Source organism: Dermacentor silvarum, chromosome 1, assembly GCF_013339745.2.
Source record: "Dermacentor silvarum isolate Dsil-2018 chromosome 1, BIME_Dsil_1.4, whole genome shotgun sequence".
Lineage (NCBI taxonomy): Eukaryota > Metazoa > Arthropoda > Arachnida > Ixodida > Ixodidae > Dermacentor > Dermacentor silvarum.
The window spans coordinates 439,049,331-439,068,751 of record NC_051154.1 but is presented as its reverse complement, the minus strand read 5'-3'; the positions used below and the strand labels follow the sequence as shown (position 1 = coordinate 439,068,751).

Below are 19,421 nucleotides of genomic sequence, written 5' to 3'. Positions count from 1 at the left end.
TGATAATTGCGTCAGGTTGGTTTGCAGTTGCGGCAAAAATTTGAAGGGGTGGCAGTGACATGGGTATAGACAGCACGTCATAATTATAGCACTCCGGGTAATAGAGTGGCCGGCAAAAGTATGACAGAGGAACGCTAACAAGCGGCCGAGACAAGCGCTTGTGCTCTCACTCGAGAGCTTGTCCTTCGTCCTCCACTTGCGCTGCTACCCTACAGCACAAGGCAAAATCGCCTATATACTATAGCCCGATCCGTAAAAAGGGCATCTGCGGAAGTCCAGTGTGATGCCCTTGGTTTCGTGAAATAATAAAACAGCTAGAGCACACACACAGGACACAGACAGGTACAGCTGCAGCGGAAAAAGATTAGCACAAGTGACCGATCACACGATCAGATAAATTGCGGCACGCGACGCTGTTGTTCACAAGCACGCCGAAAACGAGACTGCCAGGCACACCCTTCTTTGAAACATGAGTCATGTGGTACTTTAGATACCAGTGTGCACGGGAACAAGAGCGCTGCGTACCGCAGTTTCCCTGCTGCGGTCATCGGCCACTTGTGCTAATCTTTTTTCCGCTGCAGCTGTACATGCGGGTGGGATGAGCATTGCGTTTTCGCCCTTGTACAGAGAATTTGTTTTTAACCTAATTTCATCTGTAAGTGTGCGCCCGTTCCGTGTCCACCTGACCCTGTCCTAGGTTCTTGCGCGCTGTTTTATTATTCTTAATGGGTTCATACCAGCCTGCCTGCTGTTCTTCAATAAATTCCATAGTATCACATCACACATAATTTAAGCTGGAACGAACATGTTGCTAACATTTGTGGATCAGCACAGCGAAAGCTGGGAATGCTTCGGCGGAAATTAAAGCAAGCGTCCCCTGATGTTAAGCTGAAAGCTTACACTACGATTGTTCGACCTACCCTGGAGTACGCGAGTATAGTGTGGGACCCGTATCGACGAACTCTAATAAATCAGATCGAGCGAATACAGCGTCTTGCTGTGCGCTCTCTGTTACCGCATTGATTGATAAGGCAAACCTTCCAGATTTAGCTTCACGAAGGAAAATAGCCAGGCTAAAATTTTTTTATCAATTGTACAATGGCATGTTAAACCTAAATCCCGGACTCTACTTGCGGCCTCCTGGCAGAGTGTCACCTCGATCCTGTCACCCATACGTTGTTAGACCTTATGTGCCTAGAGTCGATGTTTACAAACATTTGTTTCTGGTCAGAACTATAGAAGAGTGGAACCAACTTAACTCAGAAATATTTGACGGTATGAATTCGCTTGCGAATTTTGAAAGAAACCTAGAATCATTATATGTTTAAATTCAATGTTTTTTTGGCATTGTACTGCGCTGTTTCTGCTGCAGTTTTGTTTTGTTTATGCTATTGTATGCTGTTTATACATTTTTGCTTTCAGTTTTCATTATGTTGCTTGTATTACGCTGTTTGTATATTCGCTCTTAGTATTGTGAATTATCCCACCCTGTAACAGCCCGAAAGGGCTCACAGTATTGAAAATAAATAAATAAATAGAAAATAAATGAAGGAGGCAGATAATGCGCTGGAATACCAAGTTATTTTTTAATGGGAAAGTAGCCGTGCATGGATAACTGCTCAGCAGGAGTACACGGAGAGTGACAGAGCGGCTAACGTTGAAATAACGGTGAACAACAACAGAAGATACAGGTGGACGAGTAGGAGATTCGTTCTCTTCACAGCATTGTAATCGGACAGCGCAAAGAGCATCTGTACACGATACAAAGACATGGCTTTAAAATGTGTATGGAACCGCTTTGCATTGACATTCACAGCGCAAATTATGAATATCAGGCGGACAACGAAAGAAAGGAAAAGGATGGGCGCTCTCCTCTCACCGCTCTAAACATCCGATCTCTATTCTGCAGCCGTGGTAGAAGTATTCAGGTTGTAAGGGGATACTCACCAGCGTCGCACGGCATGGGCAGAAATGGGGGACATAATGGTAATCAATTCTATTGGCATCCCCTTCGAGAAGGGGCGCCGACAAACTGTTACCTGGCCTGCTTGAGCAAATAAGATCTGATATACACCGTTTGCAGCCTAGCATTCTCCCTATCTACCCTTCATCTTTTTACTCTATATTCAAACCGCTATAAAGGGTGTTTCAGCGAACACTTTCAAAAATTTTTATAGGTTGCCTGTGGCAGACAGCACAATTCTAGTTCAGCTGGTCTATTCAATGAGGCAGACATTACTTGCAAAAAAATTGAAATACTTTATCGACTAATTACCAAAACTTAACTAATTATTTAAAACGTAATTAGGTAAGTTTTGTTAATTATTCGATTATAGAATAAATTTTTTTGCGAATAATGTCCGCCGGTAATGTAACACACAAGCGGGCGCTGACGAAGAGGCTGGCCTCGGGCGAAGCACCCAAAGAATGCGACTGCCGATTTGGGGCTCATGCTTGCCCGTCACAGTCGGTGTCGGGCATTGTCGCCGGCTGGGCGACGCTGATGAAAGGGGTTGCCTCAATGGAAACAACCGAAGAATGCGCCCTGACGATTCGGGACGCAACACTCCCTACAGTCACTACAACTTACCTTTTTCATTTAAATGCAACAAATCTGATCAGGTTCGGCGCATCGGTTGTGCCAAAAACGATTTTCATGTGTTTAAAGAGGAGCCCCCAAGCTAAAGCTTCCTCTTAAAGGGTCCCTCAAACGGTTTCGACAAATTTTGTAGTCGCGTAGGGTACAGCTTCAGCAGAACATTCGCCCCACAATTTAAGGGAAGCGTCTCATGTTAAGAGAGCTACGGACGATTACAAGTACTCTTCGCCTTAGCCATGCTTCTACTCAACTCGTTGTTGGGCATACGTCGTATGTGCATACATCGAACGCCATGCAACTACCGCTTTCACACGATTGGCACGAGCTTCACGCAACAGAACCACAAGTTCCTTCAAAAAAAAGGGAAGCAACGTGCGCGCGTGCCATAGTGGACGGAGTGGAACGAGCAGTTGCACCGTTTTCAGGACCTTCCCAGGTAGTATAATTGAACGAATAACGTTTCATAGCCCGAGTACAATGAATCGGTCGTCAATCACGCGTCAATGACAAATTTACTATAATCGTCGCCAGGTCGCCGTGCTGCTGTCGACATGTACACGCTCGCTTCACACAATTACTTGCTTTACAGAAACTCGTTAGTACTTTTAGTACTTAGTTTGGCAGAACAGCAAAAGATGCTACAAGCCGGCTCCCTGCCAAATGCTTAGCTTTACATCGACTTCAATAGAATGGGAATTTGCATACTTTTGTTTTCGCCAATCAGTTGTTCCATTGCAACTTTTTTTTTCTTAATGAGTTTGTTGCGCTTCACCATATTATTGACGTATTTATTAACTGGCTGCTCAGCTGCGACTCGTCTGAAAAGTTCTATATTTCCTTATGATGCCTTGCAAACGAATTGTACGAATAATAACCAATTTTGCATTCTAGTATCAACCAAATGTTGGGGGAGGCTCAAGCAATAAATCATTAAGGAACATCAGTATGAGCACATAAAAACTGGCACTATAAACGGCGGTTATTATTGCGATAGCAATTATATTGACACTCCAGGCGCATTTCTGCCGTCGCCGTGATGTTCCGTGTAAAGTACAAGGGCGATAACATCGTCGCCGCTCGCCGTATGCTGTGTGGGCAAGTGAAAGCGTGCGAGGGTGAGCCGACGATGTCGGCTCAATCTCGCGAGCGCAAGGGAGGATAGTGGGGAGGAAGCGCGCCATCTTCTGTCGCACGCAAGGCACCGGGAGAGGGGGGGAGGCATTCTACTCCGGCGGCTGCTGCGTATGGCGGGGCCATCTTCAAAGCGATTGAGATGGGGTACTGTGCGCCGAGCACTGATAGCTTCGTATGCGCTCTGTTTTCGCCGTTTCATTTGCATGGAAGCGAGAGGCAGCATGAAGATCAATGCGCTCGCTGCTGCTGCCGCGCTTCCTCACTCCGCTGCTTTGACAGCGAGTTTCCGCGGTCATCGAGTGAGATGTGTTCATGCTTGCTTGTGTGGACGTGGCACCACGCTAGTTAATTTAATTAGTGAGCGAATGTTTACACAAATTTATACGGTCAATAAAACTACTATCCTTAACTTCGTATAGCTGTCTACTAATTTGCTATCGCACGCGATGCTTCGCCTTTCGTGCGAAACTGCGACTTGTTTGTTTGGTTGGGAATAATCGTGGGCCGAATTCACAAAAATTGTCATTCGCAAGCGCTGTTCGAAATAAAACAGCTGCCTTCGCTTACATGTCCAACATCACCATTGGCCGGCACCTGTTCTTATAAAAAGATCCAGTGTAAAAAAAAAAAAACGTTATTTTTATGAATGCGAGCACTGGTACGGGAAGCATGCAATAAAGCGGCTCACTGCGGTAGCCATGAGGCAGCCAACGATGAAGAGCACGAAGAAGGCAATGAGCATCGCATTCTTGTGCATCCGCCAGAAGGTCCTAATCGCTCGGAGCCGGCGGGCTTGATATGCTGCTGCTTCCGCCGGACTCCTTTGGCGGCCTCTGCCGCCGCTCGTGGCCCTGAGGGACGTCACCGACGTGGCGTCCTGGCTGTCGCTAAAGGCAGAGAGAAAATCACCGCACAGTACGTAACACCTTAAGCTACAGCTATATTGGCCGTTATAATTGACAGGTGAAATCCTGCATAGCCCGCCTGCGGCACCCTGTAGTGGTGATGGCGTTGCGATGCTGAGCTCGGAAGTCGCGGGTTCAATTACAGCAGCGGCATCCGAATTTCATCAGAGCGAAATGAAAACTACGTTCGTGCATTTAGATTTGGGTGTACTTAAAGAACCCCAGGCAGGCGCAACTTGGAATCAGCTAGCGCAAGACAGGGGTTTTGGAGATCGCAGGGAGAGGCCTTCGTCCTGCAGTGGACATAAATATAGGCTGATGATAATGAAAGAACCCCAGGTGGTCAACATCATTGCGGGTTCCACCACTACAGCGTCACTCGCAATCAGATGGTGGTTTGGCATATAAAACCACAAAATTTATCACTTTATGAAAAGCATGCATATGTGAACATGCATGGTGGATAGGTGAAGTTTACGTGTACGCTTGCATTTGCTTGCACAGTAAATGGTAAAAGGAGGTGGGGGAGAAGAGAATAGGGCTATCAAGTAGAACTACGCCCACATTTATCGACGGATGATTACAGACCGTGCGCAGTGGTTCCTGAGACGACGTTTCCCTAGGCAGTACGCGAATGTCTATCAGCTGAATATTTGGTGGGATTCCCCGATGAGGTGAAACAAAGTAGCCATCAGGTGGATTCTGATGGAATGACGGTTAGGTTTTGAGCTGTGAGTGATTGTATTGAGCTATTCGTGTTTTGTCGTCCCAGTGGTCTAGTTTTCCAAAAGTGAATCAACAGAAAACTTCGACCTTGCTCTATCTTTGAGCTGGACTATAACATCAGTGATCGTTACTAGCGCACCGCGTGGGTCATCGTCGCACCCTCCGTTATTCACAGCCATTTAAATTTTATTGCCCTTAGTGCTTCAGGCACATTGATGAAGGCGTCTTATTTCGTTTTAAACAATCGATGCGGCTGCTGCGGTACGTGAATCCAGCGCTCTAGCAACCGCTTGTATCCACGTGTGGAGATGCCGCAATGTTTAAGAGTATAGAAAGTTTGATAAAATAGCTTGGAGATCGCTCACCAGTGGAAGAAAAATGTTAATGCCTACGTGCTATCACTGTAACCAGTTGATTTCATGCGAATGTTTGCATGACTATCTTTTAATTATTATGCGAATGGCCTTAGGTATTGAGACGCCATTCTTTTGAACTTGATGAATGTAGACATGGCACTCTGGAGAATGCGTACTGAATTTTATAGAGATTGTGGCATATGCCTTGATTCTCTACTGCAAAAATTACATACGTAATTGACGTCGCCTGTCAATTAACAGTGGTTTAGATATAGGGTGTCCCAGCATGAAGCTTTAAAGAACGACGAATAATTAGATGCCAGTGCATGCTTTTCGGAGTCTTGTTGATAAACCGACAGTAATTTATTTTGTCCCTGCCATCCAAATAAGTAATTGAGTGTAATTACCTGTCTGTTCAATTTCTCTATTCGCAAAAAAGCAAAGGAGTCGTAGAGAATCGCAATAGGCGTCAAAGTGAGGTGTTTCCAGCAAAGTATACATCCCGTGCGCAAAGAGCAGTATCTGACAGTCGCAGAGGAAAAGCCAGCCTATACCCCGTGTGTTCAGCTGAGCACACGGTGGCGCACAAGATAGCTGCGCGTTCTCTTTCAATCGTAGAGTTAGTATGCTCTCTATGAGGCGCCAACAGCTACCGGCAAATATTGCGTACAAGAACAAGAGAACGCGATGCCCTGAGCGGCGACTCTGAGATGAACAGCTTGCTTTCTGACCGAGACTGCTAACGCTTCAATCCCGTTCGCACAGGCGCGCAGCCACATGCTATTTTTCAGAATTAGAGGGCTTTCTCGCTTTGCAGAAAAAATAAATAAAAATAAGGACGCTATGTGTGCCTTGTTAGAAGCATCTTACCTTGACGTCTCTTACGATTACCTACTACTCACTAACTGGCATATCGGCAGGGGAAACAATAAAAAGTTATCTAATTACTTTTAATTACCTAATTTGATGGAATCGACTGAAATGTCTAGAAGTTTGTCATTAAAGCTCCGAACGACACGTACGTGGTCTAATTCACGTAGAATGTTGAGTGTAAGCCTTCGTGCGTGATGCCTCAGACATCCTCGCTCTTGAATTCTGGGGACGCGAAAACCACAGATCTGATCTATGTGGCCCGCTGTAGTGGGAGACTCCGGACTAATATGAGTACCCGTGGTTATTTACCGCACATCCACTGCATGGTGTACACGTGCATTTAGGCGTTTGGTCCCCATCAAAATGCGGCCGCTACCGTCGGGATTCAAACCGGCGACCTCGTCCTTGTATAGCAGCGCAACGCCATAGCCGCTAGGCCTTCGCGGAGGATTATCATCACTATTACAGGACCGGTTTTTCTGTGGACATAGGGCGTCACAACACCGAATTGCCGGCGGCTACACCTAATGCACTGCACCTATATGGCAGAAAGTAAGGAGGAGTGATTGTATTAGGAAACTTACCGAAATATGATGGATTGTTCTGGCTCAAGGCAGGGATATAATTGGAGATCTACAGCATAGAAATAGGCCGATTGTTATGATTATGTGTACTATTTCTCTCCTATGTCTGACGTCGTTAGCTTCATGGGAGGTCGCGGACCTGAATCGAAGCCTAATAAATAAAGGACCAGAAAGCCATAATACTTGCCCTTCACGTAGACAGAATGTTTAGTTTTTTTCACATGTACAGCAGTGCGCTTAACGCTACGAAGACGGGCTTTTGTTCAACAAGTGACGTGGATTTCTACACGTAGATTTCTACAGTGTGATATTATTAGTGCAACCAGGCGACCTCATTCTCGCGCCGTCGCTCAGATTGACTCAGGTTGTTTAGCTTAACTCAACATTTTTTTTCGTGCTAGAAAATACAGCGGAAATACCTTATTGATTTTGAATGCAACAAGGCTAGATTCAAATGTCTTAGCGCATTTGTGAAAGCACGTGAAATAGAATATATACATAACTTTTATGAATGTAAACGAAAAAAAAAACAGAAGTCAACAAAAGATAGAACGCACGCACGCTCGACAAAAGGACTTCAACTAATCACCTAATTTTAGCAGCGCAAAACCGTGTGACAGCACTGAACTGTAAAGGGTTACCTTGAAGGAGCTGAAATGCGCAGGAGGGAGCTTTCATAAGGCTACTGCAACAAAATTTCCCCTGCGCTACGGTGTCCCCTCAAGCTTTCACAGACAGCTAGAAGCAACAACATCGCACAGAAATGTTTTCTAGCTGCCTGCGCAAATATTTACCGCAACCAACGTTTCGTACCACAATGACGTGCTGCCGATGGTAGACTCGACGACAACCGCGCTGTCCGGACTCGCAACGATGCGGCTGCTTGACGACTCCGCAGACGACGAAGATTTCGCGCCATCGGTTGCGTCGGCGTTCGGTCCGTGCTGGGCGTCCTCGGGCTTTTCGGGTTTCTCGTCCGGCAAGGCCCTTGCCGGCGTCCCGCTGTCGGCAGGTGATAAGCACACGCGTCTCGTCGGTGTCCACGGCGCCCGGCTTTCGATGAGGACTGGAGAGCGGCGTTCTTCATTTGCTCCGCTCATTTTCTCCATCCTGCCGCCGCCTCAGCGTCGTTGCTGTGTGCGGTGTCCTGCGCCGAGAGCCGCGTTCCAGAGACCACGCGCTGATGAAGAAGAAGAAGATGATGATGATGACGTTAATGTTTTCGGCACATACCCACTCGATCACGGGTATCGGCCAAGAGTCGGGCAGAATTTACGTGTGTGCTAAGTGAATAAGTTTAGAAATATACAATTTTTATGAATAAATTAAAGCGAGTAAAATGCAAGACAATTCAGTAGACAGTCATTTGGCCGTGGTCTGGTTTGGATTCGTCTCCCTCTACTGATAGCGCATACCCACTATGGGGGATTGGGCAAGACTCTAATGGAATGGCGAAAAGATACGTTTGCACTAGAAAGAAACAGAAACAATTGGAGAAGAATCAAAGGAATGGAAAATAATGCATGAAGAATTTACCAAGAAGCCACCTTGAAACAATCAGAAACGCTTCAACGACAGAGAAAGCATCTGTATGACAGCGTACACGGGATGATACTCTCGGAAGAAGAAGACAACTTTATTGACCGATGGCTCTAGTCCGAGTCGTGCCCACTTGTGAAAGAATGCAGAAAAATTGATCCAAGTTAGCAAAACGGGAATTCTAAAATATTTTCCTTTTCCCGATTAGAAAGGCTGACATAAATAATTAAACAAAAGATTAGTTGCCTCGTCATCTCTACAAAATGGGCATAGGAGGGAATATGCACCGCTACATCCTAGCGCCGATATAAGTATAAGGGAGGTACCCGACATCGTTATCGATTAAAAATGACTTCAAATTTTCTAATGTGAAAGAAGCCTCAGCGCCAAGAGAAATAGAGGTGTGGATACTCAGAGAATTGAGCCATGGCGGGTTTAACGTAGTCTACTATATTTGCACGCCTCCTGAACCTAGCAGCACTTATGTCACCTGACGCGGAAGGTGAAGAACCGGACCATTGAGGACGTCTATATGATAGAGTGGCTTCTTCTGTTGCCTTCGGAGTTGAGCCCATAATTGCAATAAGAGCTTGAAGTGGGCCTTTGAGCATCTGTACCGCATTTAGCGCGGGTTCTACCTGAGCCTTTGTTTGACGGGGTGAGAACCGGCGTATTCACCATGGCGTGGCCGATGACTGAGTCTTTGATGTTGACTATAGGAACATTGACGTTATCCGTGAAAATCAACGAGTTGAAAATGAAAGTCAATCTTCATCGCAGTCTTAGCTGTTGTCATCGCCGTCATACCCTTTGTATCGCGCTCCCCAGCAAGCGAGAGGCAGATCCATGCATTAAGAAAGAAGCTACATAAATTGAATACTCTCGTGCTCAGACAAGTGGAATTATTTGCACTCGCGATGCCAATGATTGGCGACTTTGTTTAGCTATCTTGGTAGAGCGTCCGTTACGGAAACGTTGTGGTGCCGAGTTTGATTACCGTGGTATATGCTTCGATAGCGCAGGTTTCTTTCCAAATAACCCCCATGCTACTTTTTAAAGATAATATCTTTCTTTACCTTTTTCGCCCGTTTTCGTGGTTGGTCGATGGTCGGACTATGCAAGGAAAACGTTTTTTTTGTTTTTTCGGGCTGATTCGCTTATTCTGACAATCATCGTCGATGGTTTCAGCACATTTTTTCTGCTATGCAGCTTCGAGCTAGCTTCAAGTTAATGTCTGTCAACTTTCTTCTTAAATAATTTATTTTAATAAATTCTTCGGCTTTGCGTGCCCAAACCACGCTATGATTATGAGGCACAAAGTAGTGGAGTACTTCGGAAAAATTTTGACCACCTGGGGTTCGTTAACGTGCACGCGATGCACGGTACACGGGTGTTTGTGCATTTCGCCCCCATTGAAATGCGGCCGCCGCGGCCCGGGTTTGAACCGGCGCCCTCGGGCTTAGCAGCGCAACGACAAAGCCACTATGCCGTCACGGCAGGTCAACTTTCTTTTTAATAACCTGAAATATCATGCTGCATTTGCATGAGCTACATTCCTAAAATATGGCATTGAAATTACCCGAGCGAAAAGTTGCAAGAATTTGGAAAGCACTTGTTCCGAGGGTGTATGGGTGACCAGCGCTGATGTTTCGCGTGCCAAAAGTAGCGCCGAAACACGGAGCCTAGCGAGCGGTGGACACAATTTACAGTAGCACATACTAGAGTTTGGTATACATGGCTTGCACCGACGTCACATCCGGTCGCCGTGAGATGCCTGTCGGCCATGCTGACGCGCCACTGCCGGGTCACTGCTTGCTTACCGCCGCCTCTGTCAGCTCACATCGTGTTGGTTCGCGACCACTCGCAGCTTCAATATGGTTTTCTGCTTAGTCGTTGGCTGCTCCAACCATAGCGACAGCTCCAGGCGAAAGAAGAAGCCTACTAACACCAACTTCTTCCGAATTCCTAGGATCGTCGTAGACAGGTACGAGCGCTCTAAGACGCTCAGCACAAATCAGGGCACGTTGTGGCTGGCTCGTAATAATCGAGCCGATCTGGACCTCCAGAACCCCAATTTACGTGTGTGCGGAGCGCACTTCGTGACAGCTAGGTAAAAGGCTTGTGCCGTGAACTAAATGTTCGCGAAAACGTGGGAAGCAAGGACTACGCTCTGAAGAAGTGAATGTTTTTGATTCGCATGGACGCCATCCTATTTTTTCGATAGCACGAACCCAGACTGGGCCCCGTCGCTGCATCTCGGCTACAGCATTAGGCAAGCAGATGCGGATCGCTACGAGCGCAGCGAGCTACGACGGCAGAGAAAGCGACGGCAGAGAAAAACGGGCGTATGCACACCAGATAACCTGGCCGCGAACAGAGCAGTGTAAAAGAACAGGCATTGTTTATCTTCACTACTGAATTTTTACAGTGGAAATCGGACTAATCGGGGCGGAATTTGAACGTCGTAGCGTTTGCTGACATGTTCAGTAAATTTTGGTACGCGGGCGTCTTTGAAGTTTGCCCGTCATCTAAAAACGGTGCCACAACATTCACATGCACGATTTGTTTTTCACTCCGCGTAAATCACAACAATGGCAGGCTATTTTTCGATAAACGTGCCAGAAAAGGTTCTTGAGCTCACCTCTCCGAGGAGAAGCACCTTTTGGTCTCGTAAACGCATTGCAAACAGGCTTCTCGCCCACCCGCTGGTGAAATAGTTGTGTGCTTCTATTGATTTGAAAGCTTTCATTTCTTCCAACGTCACAAAGCTGGAAGTGTAAACTAGATAGTTTACGATATCCCCGTGGGTCACTTCAGGGAACACAATCACGTCGATCGTCGTGTCGACGCCCGGTCGCAGCGTGTACGGGTCCATACCGTTGCACATTTGCACCTTTTCTTCATAACGTACGCGCGCCGATCCCACAAGTTCAGAGTAATAGCCTGCACTCAATGGCTCACTCCTCTGGGGAGGAGAAATCGTTCCCGAATAGATAAGCAAACAATTCACAGCGTATCGGGAGCGGTCAGGCGTCACAGGCAAGGCACTTGTCGGTACAGACCGCACGGACGGACAGCTGCGAAACGAAGAATGGGTCGCCAGCATGGACGCCGGCGCTTTATTGGGGCGGAAGTGACGTCACGTGCAAGCCATGTATAAGCAAATTCACCGCTAATTTTGAAGCACATGCGTCCAGCCTCTGATCTTTCTGGCCATTGACGTGCTAGAAAGTAGCAGTTCATGAGCTGCTCGCAACGCGCATGGCTGCGGACAGAACTTGACGGGGCACGTCGGGCAATACTCAAACGTTTATACAGGCGCGTGTCTGTTATAGGTAAATATGTCGTGCCATCTTCGTGGCCTCCCTACCGGACGTGTCAGCATATTTAATTACACTCTCAAACTTGAAAAGCTTGCGACGCTCAATATACAGGGTGCCCCAGCTATCACGCAGCACGATTTAAAAAAAAAAAGAGGAACGGCGTTACGCGAAGCAAACCTACTGCGTATTGTTTCCAGTCCAGTGGTGTAGCCGCCAGTAATTTTCCGTTACTGAGATTTAATTAACTAATTGTAGTTAATTGTCGAACTCGACAAGTACTGTCCTAATTATCAAAGTGTCAATGAGGAAATTGTAGTGCAACAGACAAAACTCCCGATAGTTTTCTGTTGCTCCATACGTGCTACATAAATGTGTTTTTCCGAGTGTGAAAGGAGCCCGCGAATACACACAAAATTGCCACGTGACTTGCCGTTCGAGGCACGTTCCGTGCCCAAACGATATTCAGGATATTTAAAAAGGATATTCAGGGGCAATGAACCTTTCATAAAGTTCGTGTTGAAATATGGCACCGCAAAGAACACTAGAAGAGAGAGCCCGTACTACGACGGGGAAGCACAACTACCCTTGCCTAGGCTTTATTTTGTATAATAAACAGCAGTTTATAGTATTTACCTCACGATCTTACAACTATAACAGTACTGCCACATAAATAAAATGTCATCTTTTCATACAACCATTATGTCCTCGTCGCAACATAACTGTTTTACCATTATTCGGGCCACCACTTTTGGGTCTTGACGTGCTCCTTTAAACGCCATGAATATTGTATAATCGGTTCCGCTTCACGTGATTCCAGGGCGCTTCCACGAGCCATACGGATGTAGTAGACCTTTTTGCCATAATTGCTTTGGAGACCAGCCTTCATAAATTACGATGTCTTCTGGACGCGCACTTCTTTATAACGCCATGTGATATCATGTTAAAACGCCAAATGTTGCGTTTATCAGCCTTTCTTACATAGTGACACTGGGTTCCTACCATGAATTGGCTGTCTCCTATCCCATATTGTTGTTCAATGTCTCGAACATTTCGTAGTATTCAATGTTACTTTGCAAAACTTGTTCTTATTCTTCTAATCTTTTAACACTTCTCCTTTCACGACAATGTCATGCACCTATTCACCTGTAAATCATTTTTTGGCCTGTTTCTCAATTATATTGGGTTTTTATTGCGATATCAATTATGTGGACACCCCAGGCGAATTTTCACCACCTCCGCCTCCGTCACCGTGGCCATAACCATGATTTTCTGTATAACGTGCAAGTGCGATAAGAATAAGCGACCCGTGCGACTGTTTGCAGAACCGAATAAGCGACTGTTTGCAGAACCGCTGCACAGGCGCTGCCATATTTGAACACGTGACCGCACCACCATTGAGCGCCTTCTCGATTCGCCTTTTCGAAAAGGAATGGCGTGCTGAGTAAATGCGGAAAAGCGTTTTTTTATTTCTGGGTTTCTCGCCAGTAATACAACGCTTTCAACCGAGAGAATGTTAGCGTTGGTGATAATTTACACACGGCCTTATTTTAGCAGGATGGCGGTGAGTGAATACATGTCGGTGCGTGTGCCTCCTCCGATGAAGCAATACCCGATGGTGCGTACACTTCTTTTTCTCCTGTTTTATAGTAACAGCAGATAGCTCTTACTACCTCGTTACTGTAAATTCCGTGGTGACTATATTTATATGCGAGCAGTACGCCAAAAATGTATTTCGTTTTCGGTGCCAATAAAATGTATCTGTTGTTTTCCCTGCCTCTCGAAATCGTATGTGCTCCTTAGGGATCCGCTTTTTCGTCTTAATTTGTGAGTTACTTCGCTTCACTTCGGCCCTCAGCTGCCAAAATTCGGTCGACGGCTTCCCGCCTCACCAATCGGGAGAACTTTTTGGCCTCCAAGAAGTACCAGCGCCTCGCATGGCAGCTGATGGAGTTGGCAAAGAAGGGGTCCGTTCCTCCAGTGCTTGACAGAAGAAGACGCCCACTGTGCAGCCGGCCGGCGATGGCCACTTTAACCTGTGTATGACAACGGATTCCTACATAGAAATGGACTCTCCAAAGGGGGCACGTAGTGACGATCATGAGCCGCACAGCGATGCCCCAATAGTTGAAACAACCAACATGGAAGCGGCAGACAGATCGTTTACACCGGTTAAATACCAAAAATTACGCCAAGCTGGAATACCAGTGATTATCAAGCTCTTTGACACTGAAGCGTCGTTCTGAAAGGTGAATCCAAACAAGTGGACCAATGAGATTATAACCTTGCCAAAAGACAAGGCACAGTCATTGCGTGTAACGAGAGAACGTCATTTTTCCGTGAATTAGTCGTCCATCGCTGCCTCTACGAGACTGCTTGAGTTTACTCATGTTACAGGCTTTGCTGTGGAACCGTATATATATATATATATATATATATATATATATATATACATAGGTACCACCATGCTACGTGGAGAAACTCGGAAAAGTCAGACGTATTCCACTTCAATGCACTGAAGACCAACCACTTGAGTACTAACAGGACAGCTGCGTCATTTTCGTCGGGAAGCAGACCAGACGGCTTTGGAGAGGAGGTGGAGCAGTGGAACCACGTGCAAGGCTTTTCTCCTCCGAACTTGGACGCTGTCAACTCAGTGAGAGCAACTCCTCCGTTACATTCTGAACAGCACAAGATAACGCATGCGATGGTAGCTAATGGTTTACAGGAGATGAAAGGCAAACCAACCCGAAAAGACAGCCGAGGTAAGATATCGCCAAGCGTTACTGACCACTAGCATGAGTCCCAGCAGGCATTCTCATGTCTCACGTGAACCGCAATCATCTCAACAGCATATGGTGATGTCTATGCTCTTTGTTCCATTAGAAGCGATTCTGCAGGTTTTTGCGTCTGGCAAACAACCTTCCGAAGGTGAGCGCTGTTATTTTGTTAGAACCGCTTACTGCAGAAATATAGCTTACAACATAGCATGATGGCTCACCAGATGGATGACTGTTTTCGAAACACAACCGAATTTCAGTGGAATGCAAATGGCATTCTATCTAAGAGCGCAGACTTCAGGAAGCTTGTTTCGCAGCACAGCTTCCCCGTTGTGTGCCTTAACGATGCTGGTACGTAGGCCACGATTTTTGGCTCTCGAATTATGCCATGTATTCATCTTCACGAAACTCCGAGCCCCACAGCGGAACTATGTCATGCGTCTGGCGCGATGTACTTTCTTGTATTCTATTCTCCTCGGATTGTGATGTGCCTGAATTCGTTGCCTGTAATGTTCAGTTCAGCAAACTGATAGTGACCATTGTTTTCGTTTATATGCAACCAGTATTACGAATTACTCACTCAACTTTCGTGCATTTCTTTCAAAATATTCAAGAAACACTCCTATTCAGCGGTGACTTCAATGCTCATAACGTTACTTGGGGATGTAGCCACACTGATTCTAGAGTCAGGTATGTAGACAAGGCTATAGATGCACGTCGCCGTGTGCTGAATGATGGTTCGATAACATTTATAAAAGGCTACAATTACGCAAATTGTCTTAGACGCGGTTCAGATGCATGGTGCACAGATTACGAGAAACGGGGTAGTGACCGCTATCCAATTCTATTACATCCCCATAAGCATCCGGCATAACCTCCTAGAGTCACTAAACTAACAAATTGGCCACTATTTCGAGAATATAATTCTGCAGAACTGAACCAAGTAGGTGACTTGGGCACCTTCACGTCATCGGTACTTAGCAATTACTCCAGGGCTACGCGATACGCAGCCATTCGGGAAGGTCATTACAGGGTCAACGTAGAGTATGAACGACTCCTATGAGTTAGACGGAGAGCAGAGAGTTGGTTTCTTCGTTCCGGAAGTCTTGAAGATTATCAAGAGAGTCAAGCTGCACACCAAAAATCTAACCGGGACATGCAAAAACTGGGAGAGCAATGGGGGCGTGAGTTCTGTGCGTCACTTACCTCCTTCACTCCCTGACCCAAAAGCTGGAAGTAAATAAATGCCCTTGGCCATCCAGTATCACAATGTAGTCCTTTCAAAAGCCTTGGTGCAGCTCTTGGCTCATCTGAACGCGAAATTGCAAACGAGTTATGCGCAGAACTAGTAAATTTTGCACAGCCTGTCTGAGTTCAAGATCAATCTATTTTGTCGGTGCAGCAACAGATTGAAGATGCTTGCAATTTATCTCATGCCAAATTGGATATTCTGTTCACTTCACAAGAACTGCAGTATGCTCTTTCGAAGAAACGCCAAAGAACAGCGAGTGCGTGTGTGTTGGAGGTTTGATAATGTGGTCCCGCTGCTAAAACCTGGAAAAACGCCCCTGTCTCTTGACTTCATCCATCCTGTCAGTTTAACCAGCTGTGCTTCAAAGGCGATTAAAAAACATGATCGATATTAGAGTGCAGTGGTGGATAGAACCCAGCAATTGTATACCAGATCAAATGGCTGGTTTTAGAGAACGTAGAAGTACTATGAACGGCATCTTTGACTTGGTAACGTTTGTCGACCACTAGATGAGCTGTGGAAACATGGCTATTGCTGTGTTTATTGGTGTTAAGAAGGCCTTTGACTCGGCCAGTCGTCTTCATGTCCTGCATGGACTCTCAACGCTGGGAGTGCATGGCCGGGTTCTCAAATGGATCGCTAACTTCTTGAAAGGCAAAGAGATACATGTAAATACAAATGATGTGCAAAGCGATGCATACACCATAGAAAAAGGAGTTCCGCAAGGAAGTGTATGAAGCCCAGTTGTCTTCAATGCATCAATAGCAGGCTTATTAGCAGTAATTCCGGTAGACGTAAACATATGCATGTATGCTGATGACATTTGCATATGGACATCGGACAAGCCTCTAGAGGTTGTCAAGCATCACCTGCATAAAAATTTAAGTGCAATGAGCGATTATTTAAGAGTACGAGGCATGCAGCTATGCAAAATCGGCGGCATAGCCTTTCAGAAGAAAAAAAGTTAGAAATTGCGGTCTTTCAACAGACGGCCATTTGATCGAGCTGGTTCAGCAACATCTCTTTCTCGGCGTGATTTTAGACCACCATCTTCGATGGACTTTTCATTTGACCGCTCTGGACGACAAAATTAGTTGTGTCATAAATGTTCCCCGCAGAATCGCAGGTACAAAGTTGGGTGGAACTGCATCCCTGCTCCCCGTTCCCCCAGCACTTGTCTGCCAGAGGATTGCTTACGCCGTCTCTGTATTGTACAAATTATCGGCAACGTCGCTTCACCGACTACAGCTGTGGCAGGCTCGGAGTTTACGAGTGCATCTAGGAGTCCCGCAAGCTACATCCAGTCACATCAGTATTGCAGAAGCGCGGGGATCCCCATTTCACCGTAATTCGCAGCCTCGAAACTTGCCGGCATCTCTTCGTAATTTCTACTCAGCATTCTGTGTAGCCACTTCTTTGAATGATAGAGAACTATCAGGGTGCACAGGTACACGCCATATTTCATGAGCATAATCACGACTTTCACGATCGGTTTTTTGGCACTCAGATCTCTGCTACCAACCATGGCTTCTACTCGCACCGAAAATACAAACATCAATCGAAGGTCTTAAAAAAAACGACGTTTCCAAATTAGCAGCGAAAGAATTAGCTTTACATCACATATTTTACAAGTACCAGGAATCTATTCACGTCTACACGGACGTTTCTGTAATCAAAGAAAATGTGACTGCAGCTTATGTAATACCATCCCGGCAGGTGGAGTACGCTTGTCGGCTTGGACGCACGTCGTTACCAACAATAGCGGAATTAATGCCAATTCTTCAAGCCACCCCTATTTTATCAAAACATATAAGACACCAAAAAGTGAGTAATTTGTGCGGACTCATTATCGGCTTGAGCGTGTCTTTAAAATATTAATGACAGCCAACCACACGCACGAATAACATACGCAGTACTGAACAGTTTAACTCAGGCTACTGAAAGAAAACAGGAAGTAATGTTGCAGTGGATCTCGTGACATGCCGGTATAGCAGGCAACAAATTAGCGGACTTGTTGGCGAAATCGGTCCATAAAGATTCAGAAATTCAACTCATCCCTTTATCACCAATGGACACGCAATGCATATGAAGAGTACTAAAGAAGGAATTGTATATGTCAATCTGGTTTAATGAAACCACTAAGGAATCAATTCTTTACGAAGGGGGCCCTTAACTCAAATACCAGCTGGATGTAGAACTTTCGATAAGTACCGAGACACTAATTCATTGACTCGCCTTGGGACAGCATACACCAAACATCTTCGATATCGCATAAAACGGGATTTATCCCCGGTTTCCTCCTGTAGCAACGACAAAGAGGATGTTCGCCACCTACTCCTCGAATGGCCCAGACATGCGACGCAAATACGGCAGCTAGAACAACAGCTACACTCCATTGGTCCTCACTGACCTTTCTCACTCGCAAAATTGCTGGGCCATTGGCCGTTGAAAATAACACAGCTAAAATAATTTAACGCAATCGAACATTTATTTTGAAGACACAGGCATCCTTAACGAGTACTAGAGGCCACACCGAATAGTAAAACAATGTTACAACTTGCTTCCGTTATTCGTCTTTATCAGTGTTTGTATATTACGTGTTATACTCATTTGCATTCGGTGCTGAAGCTCACTTTTGACTGTCATATCTTGGTGCGTGCATTATTTGATCAGTGTGTATTCCTGATCTGTTTACCTACTCATCGCAGACAGCATCGCGGCCGCGTGTGTGTGCTTGTGACTTCGCTTACAAATTCAGTGTGGTACGCCTTGCCTTCGCCTTTAACATATGTTGTTCTTCCAAACTGCCTTGGTGTTATGCGCTTCAACGAAGGTGCAGTAGGTTACGGATATTTAGTGGTGCTTTACATGCTCAAGAAAAAAAATTGAGGACGGAACTAGTTTCGAGATATTAATTTGAAAAGTACCGCAGTATATACTCATGCAAAGGTCGCACTTCTTTTTTTTTACTATTTTGACGAGGTACGGCCGTTACACGGGACCAAATCTATTGGTCTTTAAATATCGTGCACACCCCGGAACCTGGGATGTACCTTTGCATCAGAGGTCAACGCGCAGCTCTCGCCATCTAGTAGCGAGACGCGGAAATACGCAGCGCGCGAAATTTCGCCGATGCGAGCGGGCGGCGTCGGGACACGGAACGCGATTTCTTCTCCGCTAGAAAATTTTTCGCCAGATTTTGGACTGCCAAGTTCTGATTGTGGACCTTACACGGGTGCGGCCATTACACGAGTCTGTACGGTATGTGACAAAATACATGGGCGTTTCATTTATTCTTTTTCCGTGTGCTTGCGTTCTAGTGCACGTTAAAGAGCCTCAGGTGGTCAAAATTA

At 45.9% G+C, this 19,421-nt stretch overlaps 1 protein-coding gene across 1 annotated transcript in view; it reads right to left on the bottom strand.

Moving 5' to 3' along the window:
- LOC125942608 (uncharacterized) overlaps positions 1-8,338 on the bottom strand; it is a 38,913-nt gene extending 30,575 nt beyond the window's left edge. Inside the window, exons 1-2 of the mRNA XM_049660792.1 lie at positions 7,991-8,338; positions 4,422-4,620 (exon numbers count right to left, since the gene is read on the bottom strand). Coding sequence (XP_049516749.1) covers positions 4,422-4,620; positions 7,991-8,286 — 495 coding nt within the window. The 5' untranslated portion in view covers positions 8,287-8,338. The remainder of the gene's footprint in view (positions 1-4,421; positions 4,621-7,990) is intronic.
- Positions 8,339-19,421: the final 11,083 nt, after the last annotated feature.